This window comes from Canis lupus, chromosome 7 (assembly GCF_048164855.1).
Source record: "Canis lupus baileyi chromosome 7, mCanLup2.hap1, whole genome shotgun sequence".
In the NCBI taxonomy this organism is placed as follows: Eukaryota; Metazoa; Chordata; class Mammalia; order Carnivora; family Canidae; genus Canis; species Canis lupus.
The window spans coordinates 48,637,070-48,663,558 of NC_132844.1; the positions used below are offsets into that span (position 1 = coordinate 48,637,070).

At 37.8% G+C, this 26,489-nt stretch overlaps 1 protein-coding gene across 30 annotated transcripts in view; it reads left to right on the forward strand.

The window, feature by feature from the left end:
• The window catches only part of DST (dystonin), a 480,723-nt gene that overhangs the window by 261,991 nt on the left and 192,243 nt on the right, over positions 1 to 26,489 (forward strand). For 29 of the 30 annotated variants that reach the window (XM_072832497.1, XM_072832507.1, XM_072832502.1 and 26 more), the window contains 2 exons: positions 646 to 723; positions 2,383 to 2,475. In XM_072832497.1, coding sequence (XP_072688598.1) covers positions 646 to 723; positions 2,383 to 2,475 — 171 coding nt within the window. Of the gene's footprint in view, positions 1 to 645; positions 724 to 2,382; positions 2,476 to 6,260; positions 9,026 to 26,489 lie in introns of those variants that run through there. The other variant, XM_072832509.1, reaches the window with a different exon arrangement.

The following is a 26,489-nucleotide window of genomic DNA, read 5'->3' on the forward strand; positions in this document are numbered from 1 at the left end:
AAATAATCATGTCCATCCCCATGCATTGTAAAACTATTAAGAGTCCAACTGATTTTGTGAAAAAGCTAAAATAAAATAAAGAGGAAATATACTAAGTGACTTTAATTACTTTTCTCTCTTCCTCTATCGTGGCTAAGTAAAACTCTCTCTTCCCTCTTGGCAACTTTTATACTAACTGCATGCTACTTTACCTCATTTTCATTAACATGCCATACATATATAATTATTAAAACCCACTTGACAATAGAGTTTATTAAGAAGGCAAAATGGGGAATGGTATTTAATTCTGTGCATCCAAAGTTAATAAACTGTAGGCTAGAATTGTAGTATAGTGACTATAAAAAGTCTATATATTCTGTGGTATTTTTTCTTTTCCTTTTGTTTAAATAAAACAAAGCATATGTTTAAATAAAACATATTCGGAGAAATCCCTTAGCTGTTTAAATTCAATTTTAGATAATACAAAATAATTAAAAGTATCTTTAAAAAATCTAATGGGCTTATCTGAATAATAAATACTGTTTTGACATGTTAAGATGAGCATAAAATATATATATAGGCTATAATTATCATAAGTGTATTTAGCATGGTCAATAGTACCAGAAACTGTAAGTTTTTTTATACCCTGCATTTTTCTATTCTTAGCCCAGAGAAAAAGGTCGGATGCGTTTTCACAGACTACAGAATGTACAAATTGCACTTGATTATTTGAAAAGACGCCAGGTACGATGTTTTTCAATTACTATAATCATATAAACATATGTGACTGAGTAAATCTATATAGAAACATGTCAGGGGATGAAAAGGTTAAATTTGTGAATTATAATGATGAAATTTGTGCTTTTGTGAGATAAACATTTAAAAATATTTTCAAACATTTGCTCCATAGAAAAAAAGAAGTTAATAGTAAGTATAAGTGCAGAGGAATTATAAGTGGCTACATTTCCATCTGAATAAGAGCTACTGATTTCCTTTGGTTAGAATTGGAATGCTTTGCTTAGGAAGTTAATGACATTTTAGTAGCAACAGAATGTTAAGAATGCCTATGAACAGTTCTTAGTAGTGGGGCAATACTTCATTATTTATACTTAGTGTACAAAGTTATTTTTATAAAAAATAGCTTATGTAATACTTAAAAAAAATTTTAGTGTAAGCATTTTTAATCCTTAGTAGTGGTAAGGCGATATTTTATTTTTTATAAGTAGACAATATTGGGTAATCAGAAGTCATTAAAAATAAAACAGTATGTCTGACAATAGTCTCCAATTCCTTGAGGTTTTAGAAGAAATGTTAAAGAATGTGCACCATATTGGATACAATCTTGATTTGGTGGCATTGTAGTACTGTAGTGGTATAAGCCAAAGTGTTGGTACTTTTTCGATTAGTAGAAAAAAGGAAAAAACATCAGGAGAATGGAAAGTTACTGAAAACAATGAGCAATCAGAGGTGGCAACATTTTGCTTAGTAACGGAGTAAGGAAAAAAGGAAGGGAGGGAAATGGGGAGAGGTAAACATTATTTTTTATTATTCATTTATTTAGTTTATTATGAACATTAAAATGCTTTTATTTTTTAAACTCTAATAAACAGTACTTAAATTGGTTCAATCTTATTTTTATTTACCTTATTATTCTTAATTCTAGTAGAAGTTTCCAGAAGGACTGATGGTTAATTATGTTTCTTTTTCTGAAATGTTTTTGGCAGTGTTTTGTCCAGGAAGTAAGATGTTAGTTATTATTGTATTTAATTCATGATATTTAATTATTTATATACAGGATGTAAATGATAGGTATCATTACTGCCTGTGTTTACCTGAAAATACATAATTTGATAGTTAATAAGCTTTAAGTCTGAGTATTATTTTTATATCTGAGCCTTCCAAATATCTAGCGGTATATGTTTACTTATCTTGGTAACAATTTATGGTAGTTAAGTAGAAAAATGATGCTAGCCCCCCCCCTCACTTTATGACAGAAGTATGATAAAGGTATTAAACTATTTTATGGTTTGGAACAGTTTTTTACTTAATGGAAGAGTAAAATAAAGCTCATTTTCAGTGACAAAATTATATTTAATTTGAAAATCTCAAGTATTTAAGAATTCTCAACTTGAGTTGTATTTTCCTTTTGAGAAGTGAGTACTTTTAATCCTTATTCTAGAAGAAAAACCAGAGTAACACTTATTTTTTCCTTGTTGGTTACGCTATAATTTACAATCTAAAATGAGTGGAGATAGGAGTAAGATAGTATTTTGAGGATTACTGGTATTCAGATCACTTAGTTTTCTTCTTTGTGTAATTTAGAATTGCTTTTATGTAAGTAAAGATAACTTGTATGCTGGTTTGAAAAAGTTAGCTTAATCTCTTTTTCCCATTATAACACAGGTGAAATTAGTGAATATTAGAAATGATGACATAACAGATGGAAATCCCAAGTTGACTTTGGGATTAATATGGACAATAATTTTGCACTTTCAGGTAAGCTTAATTTTTCTTTTTTTTTTCTTTTCTTTATTTTTTTTTTAGGTTAAGGTTAATTTTTCTTAATTGTCATTTCTTTTAGCCTCTCATTGCTGATTTTCAAGTGGTTAATATGAAGCATGAATTGTACATTTATGTCCTATCGAAGAAAATAAATTTCAGGCTTCTTTTCTTAAACGATGTAGTTGAATTTTTCCTTTCAAGTAGTATACTGCCCGTGAACCTGGTGTCCTGTTTCCTAGTGTTGATGAGCTTGTAATCTTCTCAAAAACTGACCTCAGTGAGGGGAGCCAAAATATGTAATGTGAATACAAGAGTTTGGTTATAAAGAGGAACGATGGCTTTATTGCTTTGCTAGGCAAAGGAGGCTGCAGCAGGCTAAGTCCTTCCAAATTTCAGGGCCACCTTGGAGAAAGGGTTCCCTGGTTTTATAGGGAAATACAGGATCTAGCTGGTTTGGACAGGAATTGTGTATATGCAGTCAGCCACATTCATCATGTTTTCATGGTGGCTCCTGGTTCCTGAAACAGAAAGCTAAGAAGGGAGGAGGAGGGAAGTTTTGTGGAAGAGAATAAAAAGGTTACTTAGTTTGAAATGGAGTCTTGCTGAAGCATTCATGCCACCATTTTGAGTTTTATTCCACTTCATGCTTTTACAGAGTCAGTCTCAGTGTTGGAAGACCAGGATTTCTTCTTACAGAATGCAGACACATTTCTTTTGCTTATTGGACAGTATTCCTTGATTTAGATACTTGAACATTTTATGATTCATTCCTAGAATGGTTGTTATCAGTAGTCTAGTTTCTCATCTGTGAGAACTACTTTTTTCCTGTTGGTAGACACTAGATGGCAGTATAATTATCATAAAGGGAGCTCCTGAATTAGAAGTAGCCATATCTTGTATAGGGCTGTGCTTTCTCAAACTACATCAGAGGAGAGTAAATGCGGATTTTTTTTTTTTAAGATTTAATTTTTTTTTTATTTGAGAGAGAGAGAATGCAAGTTGTGAGGGGCAGAAGGGGAGGGAGAAAAAATCTGAAGGCTACCTGGAGTCCCTAGCTTGATCCTGCCGCCACTGTGAGATCAGATACCGAAGAGTCTGAGGCTTAACTGACTCAGTCACCCATGTGTCCCTAGTAAATGCAGATTTATTAACTGATTTATCTATACCTCTATACTCATTGAGGGCTGATTTGGATTTTTACTTTTTTGTAAAATGATAACATTTTGAAAAATATCATCTTTATTTGATTTAAGGTGAATCCTAACTCTGGAACATGCTTTAGTTTATTAACCTTTTTCCTGCTTATGCGGTGTTCTGTGTGCAGCTCAGAGCCTGACCCAAGTAGCCATGCAGCAAATCATACTGATTGACTACTGTTCAGTTGGCCCATGGAAGAGGAAGAGTAGTTTGCTAGCTTTAGAAAGGAGCTGAGGTTTTGAAAAAAATTTTTTAAAGCTTTTATTTATTTGAGAGAGAGTGTGCGCACAAGCAGGGTGAGCAGCAGGCAGAGGGAGAGGGAGAAGTAGGTTCTTTGCTGAGCAGAGAGCATGATGTAGGGCTGGATCTCAGGACCCTGAGATCGTGACCTGAGCTGAAGGCAGACACTTAAGCAACTGAGTCACCCAGGTGCCCCGTGAGGTTTTGAACCAAATCATGAGAGGAGTAAGACTTATTTCTTAATTTGTAAAAATTTTCTGGGATTTAAGGTTTGTAAGGAAATGGTGGAAAATAATCTACCTGGAGATGATTTGGGAACAGGATAAATTTGACAGGTATGGAAAGCTGTAGGAATTATAGTCTAGGTTGTTTCCAGGACTTGAACAGGCAGCTGAACAAAATTGCAGCAGTAGGATATTGGAAGAGACCCAGGCAAGCAGGTTGTCACCAGCCAGACTACAGGGTAGCTAATGTAGGTAAACATTCCCTCAGCTGGGCTTTTGCTGTCAGGGAGATCCAGTAACAGGACCTGGAGGCAGGACCCTAAAGATCTGAGGGCCCCCATTACTAGAGCACCCCTTCCTTAGGGAACTAGGGGATTGAGCACTAAAGCAAGGTAGGGATTTGGGCATGGGGCCAGACTTTGTTTCTAGAATTGGTTTAAGACTAAATAAAACTGGCTTAAAAGCAGATTTCATGTGGAGATCCTCAGCAGTATTCTCAGGGATCCTTTAATTAGTCCTCAGTGGATCAGGTACCAGAACTTCTAGCAGGTTTGAAACTGCAGAAACCCCACATGGAAGGATTAAAGGCCAGTCGGAACAGGGAGCCAATCCCATGATTACCGACAGAATTGTGAGACAGGCTGAGTCTGGAATTTGAATATCAGAATAAGAGTACTGTGGGGCAGTAGGAAAGCACCCAGGCTGTGGTGGGAGGCAGAGCTAAGTGACACTATTGACTCTTTACTTATGGCAGTTGATGACATTGGGTACATCACTTAACCATTCTGAACTTGAAAAATGATGTTTTAGAACACTGAATCTTATCAATTTTATGTAAAGTAAATTGAAATGAGCAGGATCTGTAGTTAGGGAGATAAAGCTAAGAAGCTGAAGTGGTATTCTCTGAGTGGAGTGATAAAGGCCAGGACTCAGATGGGGATAAAAAAATCTGTATCCAATGGATGACATTTTGAAGAGGGAAAGGAATGGACTTGGCAACAGGACACAGACGGTGAAGGAGAGAGGTTAAAGATGACTCTGAACTGTTCAGCCTGAGATATAAAACAAACAACAAACCAGTAGATGACCAAGAGAAACAGGGTGCTGGTCAGGGGAGAAAGAACAAAAATGACTGTCCCAGTGAGTTTGATGGCCTGGTGGACATCCTGTGTATCTGTGTGCTGAGCACTTGGAGATACGTGAGCAGAGCTGGGAAGTCAGCTACAGGTAATACACTTAGAGTTATCAGTATAAAAATGGTCACTGAATCCATTGGAGGGAAGAATTCTTTAGAGGATTCAAGAGAAGAGCATGTGTGGAGAAGAGCTGAGAGCTAAGGACAGAAATCTGGGGAAAGCCCATGATTTGGGATGCAGGAGGAAGAAGATCCATCTTGGGAAACAGAAAAAGAAACATTTGGGGAGATGAATGGAACAACAAGAAAAAGTAGTGTTACTGAATTGGGAGGAAGAGAATATCAAGTAGAAAAGAATGGTGAGCAGTACAAAATGGTGCTAAAGAGCAAGAGAAAGTGAAGACTGAGTACTAGTTTTACCTAGAAGGAGGACCTTGGAGACATTGGAGGAAACACTCCCAGGCCACTGGGAACAGAAACCAGGAAATGACAGACCAAAATGTGAGTAAATGGTTAGGAATTAGATCCTAAGTTTGAAGAAATTTAAAGCAAAAGTTCATTCAAAAAGAATTATATGTCAAGAAACTCTTTGCATTTCAGTTCTGGAGGAAAAAGGAAGACCAGCCACGGAAATATTTGTAATATAATCCTAATGATCCTATGGCACGTATTATGGAATCTGTGTATTTTAGGACCCACATGACAAGATACTATGAATTAATTTATCACCAGTATTTAAAAATTAGATCCAGATCTGTTTAAAGTGAAACAGCACAATGCTTTGGTAAAATAAAAGTGTTCCTCTTATTTATTTATTTATTTATTTATTTATTTATTTGTTGTTGTTCCTCTTATTTAAATGAAATAACTTTTCTTAGTACTATGATAATTTAGGATTAGGATGATTTTACTGGTCATGCCAAGAATATAAGTCTTTTTATAGTAGTGATGATCATCCTCACTCCAAGTGACTGGGCCTTTTTTATTTTTTTCTTTATACTTTATATAAATAAGGGAAGTAATTTCAGAAGATCAATTTATTATTTAAAAAGTATTTGTAATGAGCATCCCAAATTGAATCTCTTTTCCAATCAGGCTGTCTGTGCGTAAGCATCAACACAGTAGTCCTCTGTCAGTAACTACCATATACTAGATCCAGAGATGCCAGGATAATGAAGTATGTTGTATCTATTGAGAGAATGTTCGTAAATATAATCTGATGATGAATCTGTCACAACATAAGCAAGAGATGTAGGGGAGGGAGTATTGTGGTAGGATCAGGAAGTGGTAAAGAATAGAGGAAATTTTCATTGATACTAGAGATAGACTTTGCAGAATGAATGCCAGCTACCAGGCAGAGACTAAAGTTTGGTCCTTTTTCTGGGAGAGGGAACAGTGTGCGATGGCCTGGAAATGGACAGTTGGTGAGTTTGGCATGGCTGGAAGAAGGGGTGGATGGGATGCACTTCAGTGGTTGTGCCTTTATCTTGCCAGTACAAATACCAGCCATTATGCTTTTACATTTTTGTGGATAATGTTCCATTGCCAATGAAGACATTGAAATAAAATTAAAAATAAACCAAATATAAGGCTTTATTTTTGCCAGCTTGTCTTCTAGAATATTAAATTTTGCCATTGGAGATTGTTTAATATTCTCTTGAATGATTAATTATCATGCAGGCCTATCATTGACAAGTATCAGCAACATTGCTAACTTGCCTGCTTAATTGAATATTCTTATTTAGAAAAATATAATGAGTTCCATCTTGTGATCAGTCTAAAGACTACCTAGAGAATGGGAATCATCATGTTTTTCTACTTAGTCAGATGATACCTGCTTACACGTAAGTCCAGTCATGCCATACTAATTTCTTATTACCATATCTGTGACTCAGTATTAGAAATATGCATACCTTGGATAATCAGGCCCCATACTGATTTACTACTTTTACAGCAAGGTCCTAGTAAAATTACGTAATATTTAACTAGGGACGATTATATGAGTTTACCTATGAAGTTAAACTGCCTTCATTCATGTATAAGAAACACATTTATGTGTTTCTTCTGGCTGAGCATGTCATGCTTCAAATCATAAAATTGATCAATTTGCTTATGTGAAAATCCTAATGATCACATAAGGAAAATGGCTTGGAAATTTATTCATATGAAAATTTAATATGAAATATGAAAAATGCAGTATGTAATATGAAAAATATAATTTATAAATATTATAAAAATTATGAAAAATATTATAATATAAAATCAATCAAAAGATTGATTTTAGAGGTAATTTTTATCGAGTATTTTAGGAATTCAGCATTTATTATCTTTCCTTCAGCTATCGAATCATTCTGTTTTTGTTTTTTAATGGCTGTTGTTTTGGAAAAGTCTTAGTATAATTTACAGAGACTTTTGAGCTTTTTTTGTTTGTTTGTTTTTGCAAGTACCAAAATTAGTTGGTGTTTTTTAAGAAAAAAATTATATGTTAGAGACTTTCTGAAACCTACATTTGAAAGACATTTTGCTTAAAGGACTCTTGATTGGGTATTTGCCTTCTGTTTGCTCTCAGATTTGTTGAGTCACCAATAGTTTCAAAGGTTAATGCAGACTTTGGTAGTGTAACTGCATTTCAGAAAACAAAGTTAAAGCAAAGGGTCAGAGTTCTCGTACAATAAATCGGAGCGTTTACTTCGAAAGCCTATCAGCGTTATAATTTTGCAGTGAGCAGTAGTGTTTGTCTAAGAGGATTGGTGGCCAGAAATAAGCCACAGTGTCTAATGAGACACAGGGACCCAGCTGGGCAAGATGCCATGGCATTTCTTGCATGTGCTTTTCTCATAAGCAAAATGGCCTCATGTTGAAGAGGATGGTCACAAAGTCTGAGGAATTAGAGGTCAGAATGGAATTTTCAGACTGATCTAGAAGATCGAAGTAAGCCCTGGATTTTGAAATGAGTGAATCTGTGGAACTGTGATTTCCTGCAAATCAAATGGGGAATGTCTGTGGATGTGTAAGAGCTGAGAAAGAAGAACAGTATTTAGATCTTGCCAAAACTCCTTTGAGCCCTAAAAAACACTCTCCAGGAAGAAAATATTTCAGGAGAAAGCCAATCAAGACAACTGTAGGTGATACAAAGTCAGCAGAGCCAGATGAGGAAAATGAAGGCAAGAAGAAGAGTGGCATTCAGCTCTCAAAAGAACAGCCAGCTCTTTTCCTCCGGGGACTGGTACGGGAGGAATCTGCTACCCTGGACCCCACACTGGGAGGTGGTATTCCTCAGAAGACACAAGTTGTAGTTGATGATGTTAAACAGAAACTTGTGCCGAGTGCTGCAAGCAGTCTGTCTCACCATGTGGACACTTCTCCTGCTAACAACAGTGACACAGAAGTAAAAGTTAGTGATCTGGAGGAAAGGATTTCAGAAAAGGACAGCACTCCACATTGTGCAGAGAAGAAGGAACATTTAGATGATGTCAGCAAGAGAGAAATAACATTCCAAAGAAAAACTAGTGTTTTTACTTTACGAAAGGCAGGCAGCTTAAGTTCCATTCACTGTGGTACAGAGAGATTATTTGGAAAAAGTGGGTTTTCTGAAGACCCATCCAAAAATTATAGCAGTGTTCAAGGAAAGCAAAACACGGAGAGATTTTGCCCCCATGAAATATGCCATTTTCACTTTGAAAAAAAGAGATGTCATTCCTTCTGTACCACTGTGTCCTCTGCTTCCAAGGACACAGTTGGAAATGAGGTAAGTGAAACATAGAATCTGACTTTAAGATGCAAAGAAGGACTCAGGTGCTCGTATCTGTCTGAGGTTTTGTATTGCCTATTTTAATAGTTGTTTTTGTATTAATTTATGTGAAAGTTGGAGAGATATTGGTGCATTTTGTTATTTGTAATCTTAGGTTCGATTATTATGATTTTTATTTTCTGTAATATCCACATTCTTTGATCACAGTTTAAACCTCAGTACATTTTTGTTATAGTTGGGAAACTTAGAAAACATCACTTTAAGAAACTTAGAAAACATTACTTTAAGAGAACATACATCTTTTGAAGTTCTCTACTTCACATTCCTTGACTTTTCTTATGGAAGAGACTTTGGACACTTTGCTGCAGTATCGGCAAAAGTTGCATCAGAAAGCAGTCATGAGAAGATAATAGCTCTGTGACAGATGTTGGGAGAATACAATACTATTACCAGTCAGTCCTGACTGGCTGATCCATAATTTTGGAAAGCTAGTTCCAGTTTTCTACCAGTTTTCATACACAGGAACACTCACATAATTGCTTTTAATTTTGTACTTGTGTGTGTATCACAAACAAAATCTCCCAAATCTCTTTTGTCTCTTTGTTACGAGTTATTCTGTAGTCCCCCCCCCCCCCCCACATCAGAAATCATTTGGGTAATATGTCCTAGGAATTTCTGTATGACACCAACTGCCAGGAAGTTTAGATCTTTAGTCCTAACGCTGATAGCTTTAGATAAGTTACTTCTCGGGGTTTTTCACTTATCTTTAAGATATAAGTGAATATTTATTTACTTGCTTGAGACAGGCATTACCCAAACAGCCTCTACATGTTACTACTGGGTAGAGTGGATGGCTTTTTGTTTAAGCTCTAACTTTGTCTTTTAACAAAAACTCTGGACATAAATGGGGTCTGTGATGTTAAACAGTCTTGGCAAGGTCAGCAGAGATCATTTGCACAGCGATAAAATGAGGTATTATTAGGGTCAATGTGATGATCATCATGGGCCTCAGCTGTGGAGCCCTGGGAAGGTGTTCCTGTTACGTATACTACTATGCTCGCCAATATTATGGCAGCCTTTTTATTTACATTTTTCAGTGGTTACATTTTGAAAAGAAAGCAAAGAGTCTGTCAGTGCAAAAGGAAACTACTTAGCTGTTCTGTGTTTAGGAATGAAACCAGTTGCTTTGCTCCATGTTCCAGCTGTTTTTTGTATATAATGTGGCTTCTTGAAAGCCTTACATTTTTTCGATAATGGAAATTCTTAAAATCCATTTCCTAAGTGGTTCATAAGCCTTTTTTCTTCCTTGTTTTATTCTCCTGTCAAGGATTTTTACCCTCCTAGTTGGTGTAGATTTCTGAAACTTCAGTGTAAAGTATACATGAAAAAAAGGCATAAACCTGCCAATTAGATTTGTTAGATAATTGTGATACAGCAGTACTTCACAAAGCCTCATATCTTCTAGAGTCAAAGCCAAATGGGATAGTCATTATTTATCATAGGAGTTTGACGTTTTAGTTCCCTGCAATCCAAATAAAGACTCTTCATTCTGGAGCTTACAGAGGGTCAGAACCCATAGCTTGGGTACTCCCTGTAGGACATTCTTCTTGTTACGTTGGAAGTGTTTGGTTCTGTTTGCTTAATTACCTGTGCAGAATTCTTTAGCTTTGGATTCTACTTTTTTTAATGGGAGAATTAAATGCAAATGAGAGCACTCAGTCCCTTTATTAGCATTGCATCTCAGAAATGACTGGTTAGCCAGCATTCCTTTTATTTGTTCCTTCGAGACCTTTTTCACATCTTCCGTGTTGATCCATTCTTTCTCCTGGTCCCTTGTCTGCAGATTTGGGATTGATGACTTTGAGTTAACCTGAAGAATGTACAGCTCTCTGAGTTTTTCTTAATCTTTAAATTAGTTCAGGCCTCTGACTTAAACTTCCCTGGTCCTGTGAAATTTATCATTTTCAGTATGAGTGACCAGACCTCCTCTTTAAATCCTTGAATTCCTGTGCTGACCTCACGTGCTCTTCTACATGCAGGGGTTCTGTGGAGGTCATTCAGCCAGGGTCTCCTTGAATGCCTACTGAATAAAATCTCATCATCATGTTAATCTTGACTGGGATCAGGAGTTGTAAACTAAAAAAAAAAAAAGACTATCTTAGAGTTGTGTATTGGTTTGGAATTGGAAAAAGGATTTTCAGATCCAGTGTGTCTTTTATCTTCACAACTGTATAAATAGGCAAAATAGTTCTTCTTTTAAAGAATGAAGAAGTTAAAAATCAGGTTAAATCATGTTCTTAAGGTAACAATAAATGTCAGTAGCCGAGTTGAAGTACTCAGCAACCTGCTTTGAATAACTGTCAAAGTTCTAAGGGATATTGCTGTGAGGTCAGAGCAGGGCTTGATGTTTATAGGAGTTGAAGTTTATCTATGAAGGATGAGTGTTAAAAAAAAGAGGTGACAAAGGCAGCCGTGTTTGGGGACAGGGAGTAATGAGCTCATTGCAGTCACCTTCTTGACACATTTCTTATTTGTCTAAGACTCACATGCTTCCTGTACCTTGTGACAAGTTCTCCTACCTTTGCTCTTGAGCTTTTCCCACAAGCATTCTTCTCTAGTTTCACAAATTCCACCTCTCTCTCTCTCTCTCTCTCTTTTTTTTTAAAGATTTTATTTATTCATTCACAATGAGACAGAGAGGGGGGAGAGAGAGAGAAAGAGAGACAGGCAGAAGCACAGAGTTGGAGAAGCCCAATGCGGGACTCGATGCCTGGACTCCGGGATCACGCCCTCTACCGGAGGCAGATGCTCAGCCGCTGAGCTACCCAGGCATTCCAAATCCCACCTCTTTCTAGCCGATTTATATTGACTTCAGCAAAGCTGGTTGTTTTCTGTTTATAGGCCTTTGGTTCTCTAACCGACCACATGTAGGTATCACCTGAAGAGCTTTTACAAAATGCAGGTTCTTAGATGTCACCCAGTGATGCTAATGCAATAGATAAGGAAGGAGCTCCACAGATGATTCTAATGGCCAAGACTAGGGACAGAGCCCTTGTTACTCTTATTCTATAGCAGTGCTTTTCCAAGTGACTACAGAATCTCTACAGTAGAATTATCTGGAATGCTTACTGGAAACGCTTTATCCCTGATTTAACTTGATCAGAGTATCTTCTGGTTGGGCCTAAGAGAACATGGCATATGTTTCAGGCACCCTCTCACGTGTTTTTTTGTTTTTGTTTAAGATTTTATTTATTTATTCATGAGAGACAGAGAGAGGCAGAGACACAGGCAGTGGGAAAAGCAGGCTCCCTGCAGGGAGCCCAATGCAGGACTCCATCCCAGGACTCCGGGATCACACTCTGAGCCAAAGGCAGATGCCCAACCACTGAGTTACCCAGGCATCCCATCTCATGTGTTTCTTAAAAACACTAAATTTTGAGAAAAAAAAAAAACACTAAATTTTGGGAACCAGCGTCATCCTAGCTTAGCATTTGTATCTTGTTTTCTTCTCAATGTAGCTTCTTTGATAAGTAGTGTGGATTATAGGCCCAGAAGGCAGGAGATCTGAGTTCTAGTCAGGCTTTGCCCCAGAAAGCTATGACTTCAACAGCTTTTTTCATTTCTTTAAGTCTCCCTTTCATTCTCAAAAGAAGAACATTGGACTAGATCACAATGCTACTGTTAATAATGGTTTTTGTTGATTCCTACTCTGTGCCAACCACTTCACCATTATATCTGATCTTTGGAGCCAGCCTATGAAATGGTTTTATTTTTGGCTCCATTTTACAGAGGAGGATACTGAGCCTCAGGAAAGTTAAATAACTTGGTTAAGTCACTCAGCCAGTAAGTGGAAGAGCTTGGATATCACCCAGGTATCTACCAAGCTGAACTCTTCTTACCTGTTACAATTACCCACCTTTTCCCATATACATCTTTTTCACTTTTAAATTTCTATCAATTCATGTATATAACTGGATACCATTTTGTTTAGTGTTTTCACTCCTTCCTCCATTTCTCCCTTCTTTTATTTCTCTATCAAGCACTTATGATGTACCTGTTATATATTGAACCAAAACAAGTCACTCTGAAAGAAATAAAATATAGCTCTTTTCTGCATGCAGTATATCCCATTGTTTATTTAGAATAAACAACAGGGATCATGACTATAAACTTAATCACCTGAAAGTTAGACCTCTGGGATAATAGTCATGAATAACTTTAACTTCCCACCATACTATGTAGCCATATTAACTCATGAAAACTGAACTATTCTTGTGTTCCTTTTAATCCTCTGGTGAATAGCCAATGTCTAGTGCAGGGAAAGAAGAAGAACCAGGGAAAGAAGCCAAGGAGAGAGGGATGAGAGATAAGGAGTTTGGATATTATACAGATTATTTTATCAATCTCTATGTAATGAAGAGATTAGTTTTTAATTGACTTTTATATTATAAAAACTTTAAAAATTTGAGAACATCTCAAAATGTTGGAAGAATACATTAATATTCAAACTCACTGAAATATAATTGATATTTTTTTCTTTGAACGAGTCTTTTATGAATCTTAGACCATAAAACACTTACTTAGAATTCAAGCACTAGGAAAAACCTGAATGTTTTTCCTTTTATATGATAGCTTTGATCTATAGATTTTGAAAACAAAGGCCATTTGGTTTACAGTTGGCTAATTCAGTTCTTTCTGAACCATTTCATCTTTTTAAATAAAAATACTTATTAATTTTTTTAAAATTTTACCATTGCTAGGTTTTTTTTTGTTTTGTTTTGTTTTTTGTTTTTTTTTATAACCAGTCTGTGAAAATGTACTTATGAAATAGTTGCATAGAATTTGGGTCTCTATTAATGCCTGATCTTTTCAGTTGAATGAAGGACATGCAAAAGTTTAAAACCTTTGCTGGACAAGAAAAATAGTTACATTTATATTTTCCCCCATATTTGAATAGCAAATAAATGAGCATTTGCTAAAGGTAGCTATTAATTTAGAGCATTAGCACTTGAACTTTATCAACTTTTTGCTTTTATCCTCTATTTAACTCTTCCTTTTAGGGAGGCAATTTTATCCAGATAGAAATTCAAAATATTTGTGTCATCTTTGCTGTTAAAAATATTCTGTGGAGCATTTTCACACATTTTTGAAACTTGGAAGCTCTCACTAAAAATGTGTTGATTACATTTGTTTCTGCCAAAATAGTTAAAACATCTTTGAAGAGGTTGTCCTTGGAAGCAAACATCTTAGCTTGGAAATATTTGCCTATGTTGACAAACTCAATATGGAATTTGCTTTTGCCTGACTACAGTGTCAAGTAGTGTGAATAAAAGAGTTTAAGCAATCATCCTTACCATGGTATACAGTTTTTTCTGCTCATTCTGGGGCAGGTGCTGTTCTGAACCCCAAGCACGTGTCATTTCAGTCTCTCAACATCTCTGTGAGGAAGTACTTTACATGAGAGGAAACTAAGGCCCAGAAAGGTCACAGGGTGAGGATGTGGTGGGATCAGGAATTGAACATAGATAACCACCTTCCACAGCTCTTCCTTCCAATGTTATACTCGTGCAACCGTTAAGAGACTCCAAAGGTAGAAGAATTTTGAGATTCACCTTTTCTAGCCTGCAGCTTTCATTCTTGTTCATACCTGAACTCTCTTAGAGTATATAAACTCTCTTTTTTCTTTTATTTAACAAAAACATGTGAAAGAATTGAATTTCTTTTGATATCATTTTTATGTCCAAGCCTCTGAACCAATAGTTATTTTGTGTTCTGCAAGGAAGAATGTTTGACTAGGTATCATTTCTATATTTACTGTGTGTCCCTTAAATCAGTTTTTGCTTCGGAGTGCCTGGTTAGCTCGGTTGGTTAAGTGTCCAACCCTTGGTTTCAGCTCAGGTGGTGATCTATGATCCAGCTCACGTTGGGCTCCATGCTCAGCTGGGAGTCTATTTGAGATTCTCTCTTTCTGTCCCTCTGCACCCCCCTCTCTAAAATAAATAAATCTTATTAAAAAATCAGTTTTTGCTTCTATAAAATGAGATAGTTCACTGATAAGTCAAGCTCTTTCTGGAATGTTTTAGGGAGTAATTATACATTTGATATAGCAAGAGAAAGAGAACTTAAGAGATTTTACATCAGAAGACTAAAATTTAACCCAGGTCTTACTTTCTACATGTGTGAAGCAGAATGGTATGTTGTGAGCACTAAATGAGGTAATATATGTGAAAAGGACCTATTAGACTGTAAGTGCTTGATAACTTCTATCTTATAACTGTCTTCTGCTGCTGTAGAAAAGAGGAAATACTTTGTAACCATCTGCTGAGTAGAAAAGCTATGTGTTTTCAAAATTTGTAAACAGCATTTGTTTTTTTCCTTTGGACATACAGCATTCTGCCTAAGCAGAGTACTCTGCCCCTTGTGTTTCCCCAACTCCACTCATCCTCTCACTATATCTTCAGCAAATATTTACTGAATCCTATTATCTGTCAGTATATTCCTGTAACTGCCTAATTAGCTTAAAATTTTGTCAGCATTTTAGATCAGAAACAACCCCTGGGAATAATCAATTCTTGGAGCTTGTATTGGTTATTTACACCTTAGTACAAGTACATTTCTGAGACATTATTGATAGTTGTTTTGGTATGAGAGAAGAAGAGAACGTAGTGCTGGAAGCAGATTGGCTGCTCTGTAGTAGAAAGGTTGTCAGTTGAGGTGTTGTGTTTAGTCTACTGAGGAATATTTCTGTGACCCCTGACCTTCAGTTTATGTGAGAGATCCATGGGGTGTATCTTCCTCTGAAAACGTGTAGAGTTCTATGTACCAGCTGCTTGGCCAGTATGGAGACTGAAAAGTGAAAAGGGCTGGACTTCAGGGGTTAAGGCAAAGGTGGGGGGTGCCCTTTCATGATGTGTGTGTATAGTAATTTTTTGCAACATGTGGTACACTGATAGGAGGCACCCACTGTGGCTACTGACCTAGAGGAAAAATTAGTTTGAGTTTTAAGTATAGATTTTTCTTTTCTTTTCTTTTCTTTTCTTTTCTTTTCTTTTCTTTTCTTTTCTTTTCTTTTCTTTTCTTTTCTTTTCTTTTCTTTCTTTTCTTTTCTTTTCTTTTCTTTTCTTTTTCTTTTCTTCTTTTCTTTTCTTTCTTTCTTTTTTCTTTTCTTTTCTTTTCTTTTTTCTTTTTTCTTTTCTTTCTTTTTCCTTTCCTTTCCTTTCCTTTCCTTTCCTTTCCTTTCCTTTCCTTTCCTTTCCTTTCCTTTCCTTTCCTTTCCTTTTCTTTTCTTTTCTTTTCTTTTCTTTTCTTTTCTTTTTTCTTCTTTCCCTTCTTTCTTAAAGATTTCATTTATTTATTCATGAGAGATACAGACAGAGAGAGCAGCAGGCTCCCTGCGAGGGGCCTGATGTGGGACTCGAGGCCAGGACCCCAGGATCATGCCCTGAGCTGAAGGCAGATGCTCTACCATTGAGCCACCCAGGTGTCTCTAGATTTCTTTTTTAAGTATGAAGGAGAAACTTCTTGCAGATGTTGGACTGGAATTTAGGAGACTTAAGTCCACACCGTAGGCCTCCTAGTAGCATACTGTGAGATCCTGGATGAGTTGTTTCACTTCTTGTTGCTTTAGTTTGCTCACCAGTGAAATGAGGGGGTCCTTCAAATGGCTTTGCATATCTTCAGTTTGAGTTCCCCTGATTCCTTAATCCTGAAGTATATTTATAGCTTTCTGTAAGCTAATTATCTTAGTTCTCTTTTTTTATTTATTTTTTATTTTTTTAAAGATTTTATTTATTCATGAAAGACACAGAGAGGGGGCGGGGCAGAGACACAGGCAGAGGGAGAAGCAGGCTCCACGCAGGGAACCCGATGTGGGATTCCATCCCCCATCTCCAGGATCACGCCCTGGGCTGAAGGCGGCGCCAAACCTCTGAGCCACCCAGGCTGCCTATCTTAGTTCTCTTAACTTCAGAGATGTTGTCTTTTCCAATGTTACACGTAAATTATATAAATAGTAAATTTGATTAAACTTTTTAGTCTTTTCAGCAAATTGTAATTATTTTAAAAATAAAAATATTAAAGCTACATTATTTGCCTTGTGTAGAAGAATAAAATGCAAGCATTCTTTTTTTTTTAAGTGAATCTTTTAGGAAATATTTGACTCAACTTTGCAAGTTGGTTGTTCTTGTGTTCACAGTGCATGCCAGAACCATGACAACATCTGTAAAAATAGGGTGTTCCTGCCGCCCAGTTGTCTGGTGGCATTGACTTTGCTCAGAGGACTTTTTATATTTACAGCCTCAGCTGACCAACACAGTGAGGCAGTTGCAATTCATTTAGCAGTAAGTGGGTCATCTAGCAGTATACTGTGAATGAAATCAGAGGGTGCTATGAGATGGGATAGGTTGGCTTGTTTCCTTTCATTGGAGGGACATTTAGAGATTCTCTGTTGTGTCAAGTTCATGAAAATTTTTAAGAGAAATGATGCAGATGAAGCTAAGTTTCACTATTTAATGTCAGGTTCTCACTGAGTAGTCTCTGGGCTTGTGCTTGTTGCTAGGTACTTTTGTGCAGTGGTCCAGGGTTCTATTATTATTGAAAGTGAGACTAATTGGAAACCATTTACTTTTCTAAAATGACAAGTTTTACATGACATGATAGGTTAAAATTCATTCATATCAAATGAAAACATGGACCATATTTCTGATCTTTCCTCCTTTTTCCCCCCTCCCTCCTTCCCTTCCTTCCTTCCTTCCTTCCTTCCTTCCTTCCTTCCTTCCTTCCTTCCTTCCTTCCTTCCTTTCTTTCCCCCTTTCTATTCAGCAGATAATGAGCACCTAATCTGTGACATGTTGGGCAGAGTATGAGGAAAATGTTTCAAGGGGAGAAATAGCTTGAATAGAGGACCTTGGGAGAGGGGGAACATGTGGTTCACATGGCTTGAACTTCATGTGGTTTGATCATAGAATAGAAAGGGAATGACTTGAGTCTAGAGAGATCAGCCAAGAGTAAGCCTTAACCCTGTGGCTGCAGAATCAAGAACAACCTGAACTGGCATTGGAGAGTAGGCCAAGACTTGGTGCCATGAGACTAGTTTGGAGACAATTACTAATCCAGACACTGAGGCTTAGCTCCAGAAGAAGGTGCAAGCTCTTTTGAGCCCAATATTATTCCAGGTCTCTCATGACTGTGTCTTAAAAGATGACATTGGTATTGACATTGGAGACGAGAGGTGATATTCCAAACCAAGGATAGTTGTTACCTCAACTCAATAGTTGGTAGTGGGAAAAGAGAGAAAACAAGGAATATAAGACCCTCTTGTTCCTTAAAAACAGTCTTGGGACAGCTAATATATCCATGTTATTAGGTGCTCATCTCCTCCCTAAGAATGTAGGAGACTAGCAGATGATAGCATGAGAGGCAGGATGAGTCAGTACACATGACGAGGTTTGAGCAACTCATGCTTTTATTTTTTGAGAGTTCTAGCACTGGTTTCTTTGGCTTCCAGATTGCAGAAGCAAAACAGTCCATTTGTTTTCAGATATTGATTGTGTCTTTGAGCTGTTTGTTGAGACTGTGGTTCATATTGCCTGACGGTGTTCTAGGAGGCACTTGGTCAGATGGGCACTATGAAACAAAGTTCATCCCTGAGTAGGCACATACCTGGTTATACCACAGTTAGAACTATGTGAATTTGGGTTAGGCTTTCTTTCTTGTGTTTGAATTCTGTCTGTATCTCTTTCTTTCTTGTATTTGAATTTTATCTGTACCTCATCCCTGACCCCTCCCACTCTCCTACAGCGCCTTGTACCTTCTTTTAGTTCCAGTTATTATTATTTCAATCATTGTGTGTTGTCTTAGCTCTGCTGAGAGGGAGAAGGGAAATTATGTAGTAAAGTATCAGTGTTACGCGTAAAGGTAGAGGTAATGTGGGAAAAAGATGTGAATGTAGGAAAGAGTATGAGACCACTGCTTTGTTGGTAGTAATTTTTTTTTTAGGCTGAGGTTTTTGATTTTTTACTTTCACTTTTGATCTTGCTTATATATGGAGTGAAAAGATAAAACAGAGATGGTAAAAAAAAAAAACAAAACAAAACAAAAAAAAAAAACAAAAAAAACAGAGATGGTGATGTCTTTATTCTTAAGGCTCAGGATCCTGAACTATGATTTCATATATTTGGTATCTGGATTCTTTTTTAAATTTCCCTAAATGGCTCAAAATAATTTGGCTAAAATAGATAGCCAGGAGCCATATTTCTAATTCAAATGGGTTTGAGGACTTCATATGTAAATGATTAGATTTTTCTGAGGATTTGTTCTATTTCCAGTAGGAGCAATACTTTTAGAATCCCTATTGGAGAACCCATTTTCTAATTACATGACCATGCAGTTTTTGAGAATGCCTTGTGTTGAGTATTTTTAAAGCCTGGAACTATTTTTCTGTAAACCAGCTTTTGTCAGGGCTCTGGAAAATACTTGCACTTCACATAAAAATCTTATAGAGTCTTCTTTTTAATTTAGGTTTGGACTATATTGGAAGACGAGTACACATAAATAGAATGACAGTAAAAGGCAAATTACCCTTTCTTGCTCTAGCTATGTAGTGACATCAGCACCTTCTGGACTTTATGGGAAAGAAATAACATTTCCTCTGTAATTCAAGTGAAATAAAGATTTGGCCAATTGAATGTATGTATAGTTAGCAAAAAGTATGTGAAAATTGGGTATTTTTCTATTAACTTGTTTCAACTAGTTCAGTACCATTTCATGTGGGAATTGAACTAATAATATCTGATAAAACTAAAAGTAAATTTAACCAGAATCTGTGATAAACTACTTACTGAAATATCACATTTAAATCAGGCCAGGAAAAAAGGTCAGTGAAGTTGCTTAGTTGAAAAATTAAAGAAAGTAAGGCCAAAGAATTATTTCAACTGTTAATAAAATGGGAAGCTCCTCAGAGGCAGACCAAGACATGACAGTTCATATGAACTTCAGATTCTCAGTGGTGAGTCTCAGTTCTAGAAGAAGGTGGAAGCTTTGCTGAGCCCAGTACCGTTCTAGACCTATGATGATTGTCTTAAAAGATATTGTGAGATTAACATTGGTGTTCACTTGGACTTGGGATATAAAGACATTTGAATTCAAACATTTTGAACTCCTTTTATACTCTCCTTGAACTTGGAGAATACTAGATTTAGATGGTTTTTATACAGTGCCAAAATAAATGTTTTGAAAAATGTTGGCAAATGTGTCATTTCTATTGTGTAAATAGTAAGCAGAAAACACCTATTTGGTCCAATGACATTTTTATGGGCACATCAGTTTTATTGGTTGGAGCTTGCCCATACACTGTAGGGAAAAAGCCTTTTCTTCCTATATGGAATCTTGAAGTTTACAATAAAGCAGAAGTGAGCAAGGATATCCTGGTTGCCTGAATGAAATATTTCAAAGATTTCCTAGGTGCCAAACTCAAATCACAAACACATATGCTCATGGGCATTTATTGTCTATTACGTAACAGACAGTGACTGAGTTAGACACTATAATACTAAGATGAATAAGATACTGTTATTTTGCGTGTATTTGCTCATGTATTAGAGGGAGAGAAGATATATCAACAGAGAGTAATGATACACACCATGTATTGTTATAGCAGTACGCGTGGGCTGCTGTGGAAGCACAGGGGTTGGTGGGATGTCTCTTGTAGACCCAGGAGGTGGAATCAGCTGGGGCTTCCTCAGAGGAACAGAGGAGGGAAGGGCTGGAGAGGGGTGGCAGCTGGTGAGGGTGTTCTATAGGTAAGCAGTAGCATGAATAAATGTGGAGTGTTCTGTGGAAATGTATTCTTACTGAGGGAGCAAGAAGTGGTTCAGTGTGGCTGGAGCATGTGGAGTTTTTTTGGGTGTGTTGAAGGGATGTGGGGAGAGATGAGGCTGCATAGGACTGTGTGACCAATTGAAGGTAGGTACAGACAGAAAAAGGCATCAAGAAGGACTTCAGGGTTTTTGGTTTGGGGGCAACTGGGTAAATGATGGGGCCATCCTCTGAGCTATGAATACAGAGGAAGAGCAGTATGGAGAAAGAGAAATTCCATCTTTTCTACAGTGAGTTTGAAGAGGCTGTGAGACAAAGCACAGTGGAGCCAGATAGATTCAAGTTCATATTTTACTTCTAGTTTGTGTGCACTTGAGCAAGTCACATAACCACTTTGTGCTTCATTATCATGTATGTTGTAATCATGAGATAATATTTGGGAAGTGCGTAAGCACACTGTCTGGCTCATTGAAGTGCTCCCTCCACATGTGGTTAGTTTGACTATTTTGAGACATGTTCATTGAATTCATAGGTCTTGAGTTCAGGGGTGAGGTTTGGGAGTCATCAGTATGGGAGCGGGGACACTTGAACTATTGTAGAAGATGAGATGACCCAGTGAGAGGGAGAAGAGAGGGGGGCTGAAGACCAAGCCTGAGGAACAGCACTAAAGGAAGGGTGGCAGAAAACTGAGAAGGAAAGGCCAGAGAGGCAGGAGGAAAACCAAGAAAGACTGATATCAGGGAAGTCAGGGAGGAGAGCCTGCCAGTGACCAATGCCTCAGAGAGATCAGGATTAGAAAATGGATAGATTGGAAAGCAACCCTTGAGCTCTTCTTCATGATGTTTCTCTGTCATTGGACTGAAGGCTTCATGAGGGTGGTTGTATGACCAAGTGCCCAGTAGTGTTACGAACAAACATTTATGAGTGCTTATTGAATAAGTGAGACTAGAGAAGAGGAGGTATTGCTCACAATATCTTCAATATCTCTTCAGGCGCTGCATGACCTCCCTCCTTTTGTGACCATCACATCCTCTGTTACATTTCACTGATTTCCTTTTTTAATTGGGAAAATTGAGTCATGAGCAGGAACCTCCCTCACTTTGGTCACTGCTACTTAGTTTTAGTGGAGTGATTGGGATGGAAGCCAACTCACAACAGATTGAGGAGTAAAGATAATAAAGATTAAAAAATACAAAAATAAAATCTATTTAAAAAATACAGAGATTTTTTTTCTTTTCCCACTTGCTTTACTGGGAAGAGAGAGAGGCAATGATAAGTAAAGAGGGAACTGAATTTATGAAGCTTGTTTATTTTTATTTATTTTAGGATGGAAGAGATTTGAGTATTTTAAGTACTGAGAGCAAAGCCCCAGATAAGGAGGGAATGATTGATGGAGTGAGACTCCCAAGAGGCAGCAGGTAGAAGGATTCTGAGCACAGGAGAAAAGGAGGTTATATGGAAGCCAAGTTTGTAGGTAGCAGAGTGGGGAAGGGAGGGATTGCTAGTGGGGTTGCTATTTTCTTTATAAAGAAGGAGATAAAAAAGTGATTGCTAAACATAAGGAAGTAGTAGGTTAGGGAGTTTCTTGCAAATGATAAAGAATATTGAAAGCGATATTGTGAGGGATGGAAAAAGTGGCCAGTCAGGACACCAAGAAGTGCAGGTTTCTTAGAGATGCTTAGCTGAATTGCAGACCTGGAGTTTGTGGCAGCAGCCCACAGGGTACTATGGTTTTGTAGTGGAGCTTATAGCATAGGGCAAGAGTAGAAGAGACATACAGCTGACTTGATCAGGATTGGGGTGTGGCCAGGGGGTTTCAGGGCAAGGAGAAACTGGTGAGGGATTTGAGAAAATTATTTGAAGTGGTGGATCATGTAGTGCAGGCCAGACAGAGAAGGAGGTGAAGACAGAAGAAGGCTCTTAGAGTGGGATGGAATCAGACAAGTCAGGGAGTCTGAGATGTTGATGAAGCCAGATAAGTGGTTTAGCTGGCATTAGGGCATGAAAGTAGTAGAAGAAAAGGAACTCACTATTGGAAGTTAAATGTCTGAGGTGGGCTAGTTCTGGCATAAGATGATGAGTTCCAGGATGTAGCAGTAGGTATGGAGAGCATGAGGGTGCAGTGCAGGATGGAGACAAGTACATGCTATCTTCAGTGGTGTTGGATATTTGTGAGGGTGGGTTCAGGGATCATTTTTAAGGAGAAGAAGAAGGTGGTAGTGCAAGAGTGGCCTGTGGTGTAAAAATGAGGTCTTAGTACCTGTGGGTCATGGCTGGAAAACTTGATTGGGCATCACTGGGGGAGTTGGAATTCACTTGCCCTGCCTGCAGGCCTGGTGGTGGGTGGGACTTGACTTGAGGCAAGAGGGGTAGACCCAGTTCAGTAAAATGGTACAAGTGGTGTGAGGTCCTTAAGAAGTAGGAGACTTTGTTTACCACAGAATAGACATTTCTGGAAAGCTGGAGAATGGTGTCAAACCGGGTCAGGAGAGATGAGGCAGGGATGAAATACAGGCATGGGAGGCTCAGTGACAGGAAGAGCTTGAATTTGGGTAGGAGCCATTAATGACCTGGATGTGAGGCATGAGGGCTTCGAGTTTCCCAAAGGAACTTGGCTAGAAAGGATTTTGTTTGTTTTTGGTGCTGACAGATTGTTGGTGAGGAACTTCAAGCAGCAAGTACGACTAACAAAATTGTGGTGGGAGAAGCTAACATTTATAGAGGTTTCTACATGCCAGGCACTGTGCGAAGCATTTGATGTGCATTTATTTTATGGAATTTGTAGAACCATTGAAGGAGGTAAAGATGATGTCATCATTTAAGTTTTTAAAATGAAGAAAATGAATTTTAGAGAGATGAAATGGATGGCTCTGGGTCATAATCCTGTTAACTATCAGAGTTAGAATCTGAACCCAGGTGGCATGAATGCACACCTCTGATCTCTGCATTGCCTCCAGGATTTGAAGGGAGGAAGCTCCATTACTTCCTGGAATCAGACCTGACTTGTCACTGACCGAGGATTCAGGCTGATTTGCTGAATGCGCAGATTTTAAATCAGGAGTCATCAGTGACAACTGCAGATGTAATTTTCAGAGTTCAATTTATTTTTCATTTGGTTTCAGTTGCACAGTATCATGAAAAATTTAATATGCTAAGAGAGGTAGTGGTTAACGGCAATAGGACATTTTTAAAAATACCTTGAGTTTCCCTGTGGGAATAATACTCAAGTAATTGGAAATAGCAGGAAAAGCTAAAAATGAGTCAGTGTGTTAGTAGTCTTTGGTACGTTAAAGTTTGCTTCATAACGTTTGAAAATCACAGCTTTTTAAAATAGTGTATGCATTTGTAACAGTCTGAAATAATGTGTGTGGAAGTAACAATCTGGAATTCATCCTTTGGAAACTTATTTAATTAGACTGTATTACTTTCTCCTGGTTGATATTTAGACTGGTTTGCAACCTCTAAACTCCCCTTCCTTTAATATCCTTTCTCAGGTGAAATGCTGTGCCTATTAAATTTACCTTGTAGTTCATATTTACTGACTTCCCTCATGAGTAGGTGATTCTGTGAAGGGTCTGGCATGGAATATTCTTGACCTGCAGAAAAGAGTACCTCCCTCTCTCCAGCTACCTCCCTTTGCTTTATATGGTTGTCATTATCACCCATGTAGTGGTGATAAGGGTTGGGTTTCCAGAAGCAGTGGATCTTAAAATTCTTAAAGGCTAAGTAAGAGGAACCTGTTGTCAGATTTTACCTGTAGGCTCAATTTTCTCCTTCACCATTTCCTAGATTTGTTTCTATGAACCCTTGTTTTTACAGATTTTTATTTGAGGCAACAAATTTAAAAACTTTATTTCTTACTTCTCTTTACAGCAGGAGAATTGGGAGAGTTTTGCCTCCCCCTTTATCAAAACAAATAATAAAACCCACAATGATAAAATTGCAGACATTATGCTGTGCTTGTGTTGTTGAATTTTCACAGTATGGCATGGTTACACTTACCATCATTATTCTGCAAGCCAGAGAATGAACTTAAAACAGTTGAGTAACTGGAATATAAATGGTGGAGATGGGATTTAAACTCCTGGAATGTGCCAGAAAACTCTCTAGCATAATTTTATTTATTTATCTCCAAAGATCCTATTTATCTATCTATCTATCTATCTATTTATTGAGTGCATTGGGATGGGAAGGGCAGAAGGAGAGCGAGAATTCCAATCAGACTCCACGCTGAATACAGAGCTGAGGTGGGTCTCCATCTCAGGACTGTGAGATCATGACCTGAACTGAATGAAATCAAGAATTGGGAGCTAGAGGGATGCTTGAGTGGTTCAGTGGTTAAGTGTCTGCCTTCGGCTCAGAGCATGATCCTGGAGTCCTGGGATTGAATCCTGTGTCAGGTTCCCTGCATGGAGCCTGCTTCTCCCTCTGTGTCTCTGCCTCTCTCTCTCTCTGTGTCTCCCGTGAATAAATAAATAAAATCTTAAAAAAAAAAAAAAAAAGAGTTGGGAGCTTAACTGACCTGAGCCATCCAGGTGCTCCTCTCTAGTATAATTTTGGATTAGAGTAGCAGTTGGAAGTTAGAAGAATACTGATTTTTCTCCTCTTTTTTCCACATTAAAAAAGAAAAAAGGAATTTTTCCTGTATATTCTGTGTAATGTGTTCATGTATGCACATAGTTCTTTTCATGTCATAGAGACCAGCACAGATTCTTAGGAAAGAAGATTAAATTGAGACACTGTGGGGGCACGTCAGTCGATTAAGCATCTACCTTCAGCTCAGGTTATGATCTCTAGGTCCTGGGATTGAGCCCCACATCCCACTTCTGCTCAGTAAGGAGTCTGCTTCTCTCTCTCTCCCCCGTCCCCCCACCCCATGCTTCACTCTCTCAAATAAAAATCTTAAAAAAAATTTTTGGGACACTGTACCTTAAAATGATCTGTCGAGGGCACCTTGGGTGGCTCAGTGGTCGAACATCTGCTTTGGCTCAGGTCATGATCTGGGGTCCTGGGATCAGGCTCCTTGCAGGGAGCCTACTTCTCCCTCTGCCTATGTCTCCGCCTCTCATTGTCTCTCTCTTGTGAATAAATAAATAAAATCTTTTTTAAAAAATAAAATGATCTGTCAAGGAGCATATCTCAGAGTGTGACGGAGAGCAAGCTGTGCAGGGCATGGCATTTGTGCTGAATAGTGGGCTAAGGGTGTGTCTGGCCCCCTTGTCCATGTGGTGTTGTGTGGGGCTGCCAGGCCTGGTGTGGGCTTTAAGCTGCAGCCTGCACCAGGCCCCCAGTTGGCCATGCCTCCGGCTCTTGTGGCAGCTGGGAGGAATAAAGGGTTTCCTGTTTGAGCCTAGCACTGCTGCATGGGAAAGGCTTTCTTCAGTTTGGGTTTTTAAATTTTTCTACTTTGACTTGCTTGACTCTGCCTGTTTTGACCTCTGACTTCTGTGTTGTTTTTACAGTAGGACGTTAGACTGGAAAGAGTCTTAAACATGACCTGCTTCTACCTCCTACCTCCTCATTTTATAGATGAGGAAGTTGACTCACAGACATAAAATGAACTATTCAAAGCTATGGATCTAGTGGCCAGGACTAGAAGCCAATCTCATGACTTTAGTGATTTTTTTCCTGTTATAAAATGATTTGT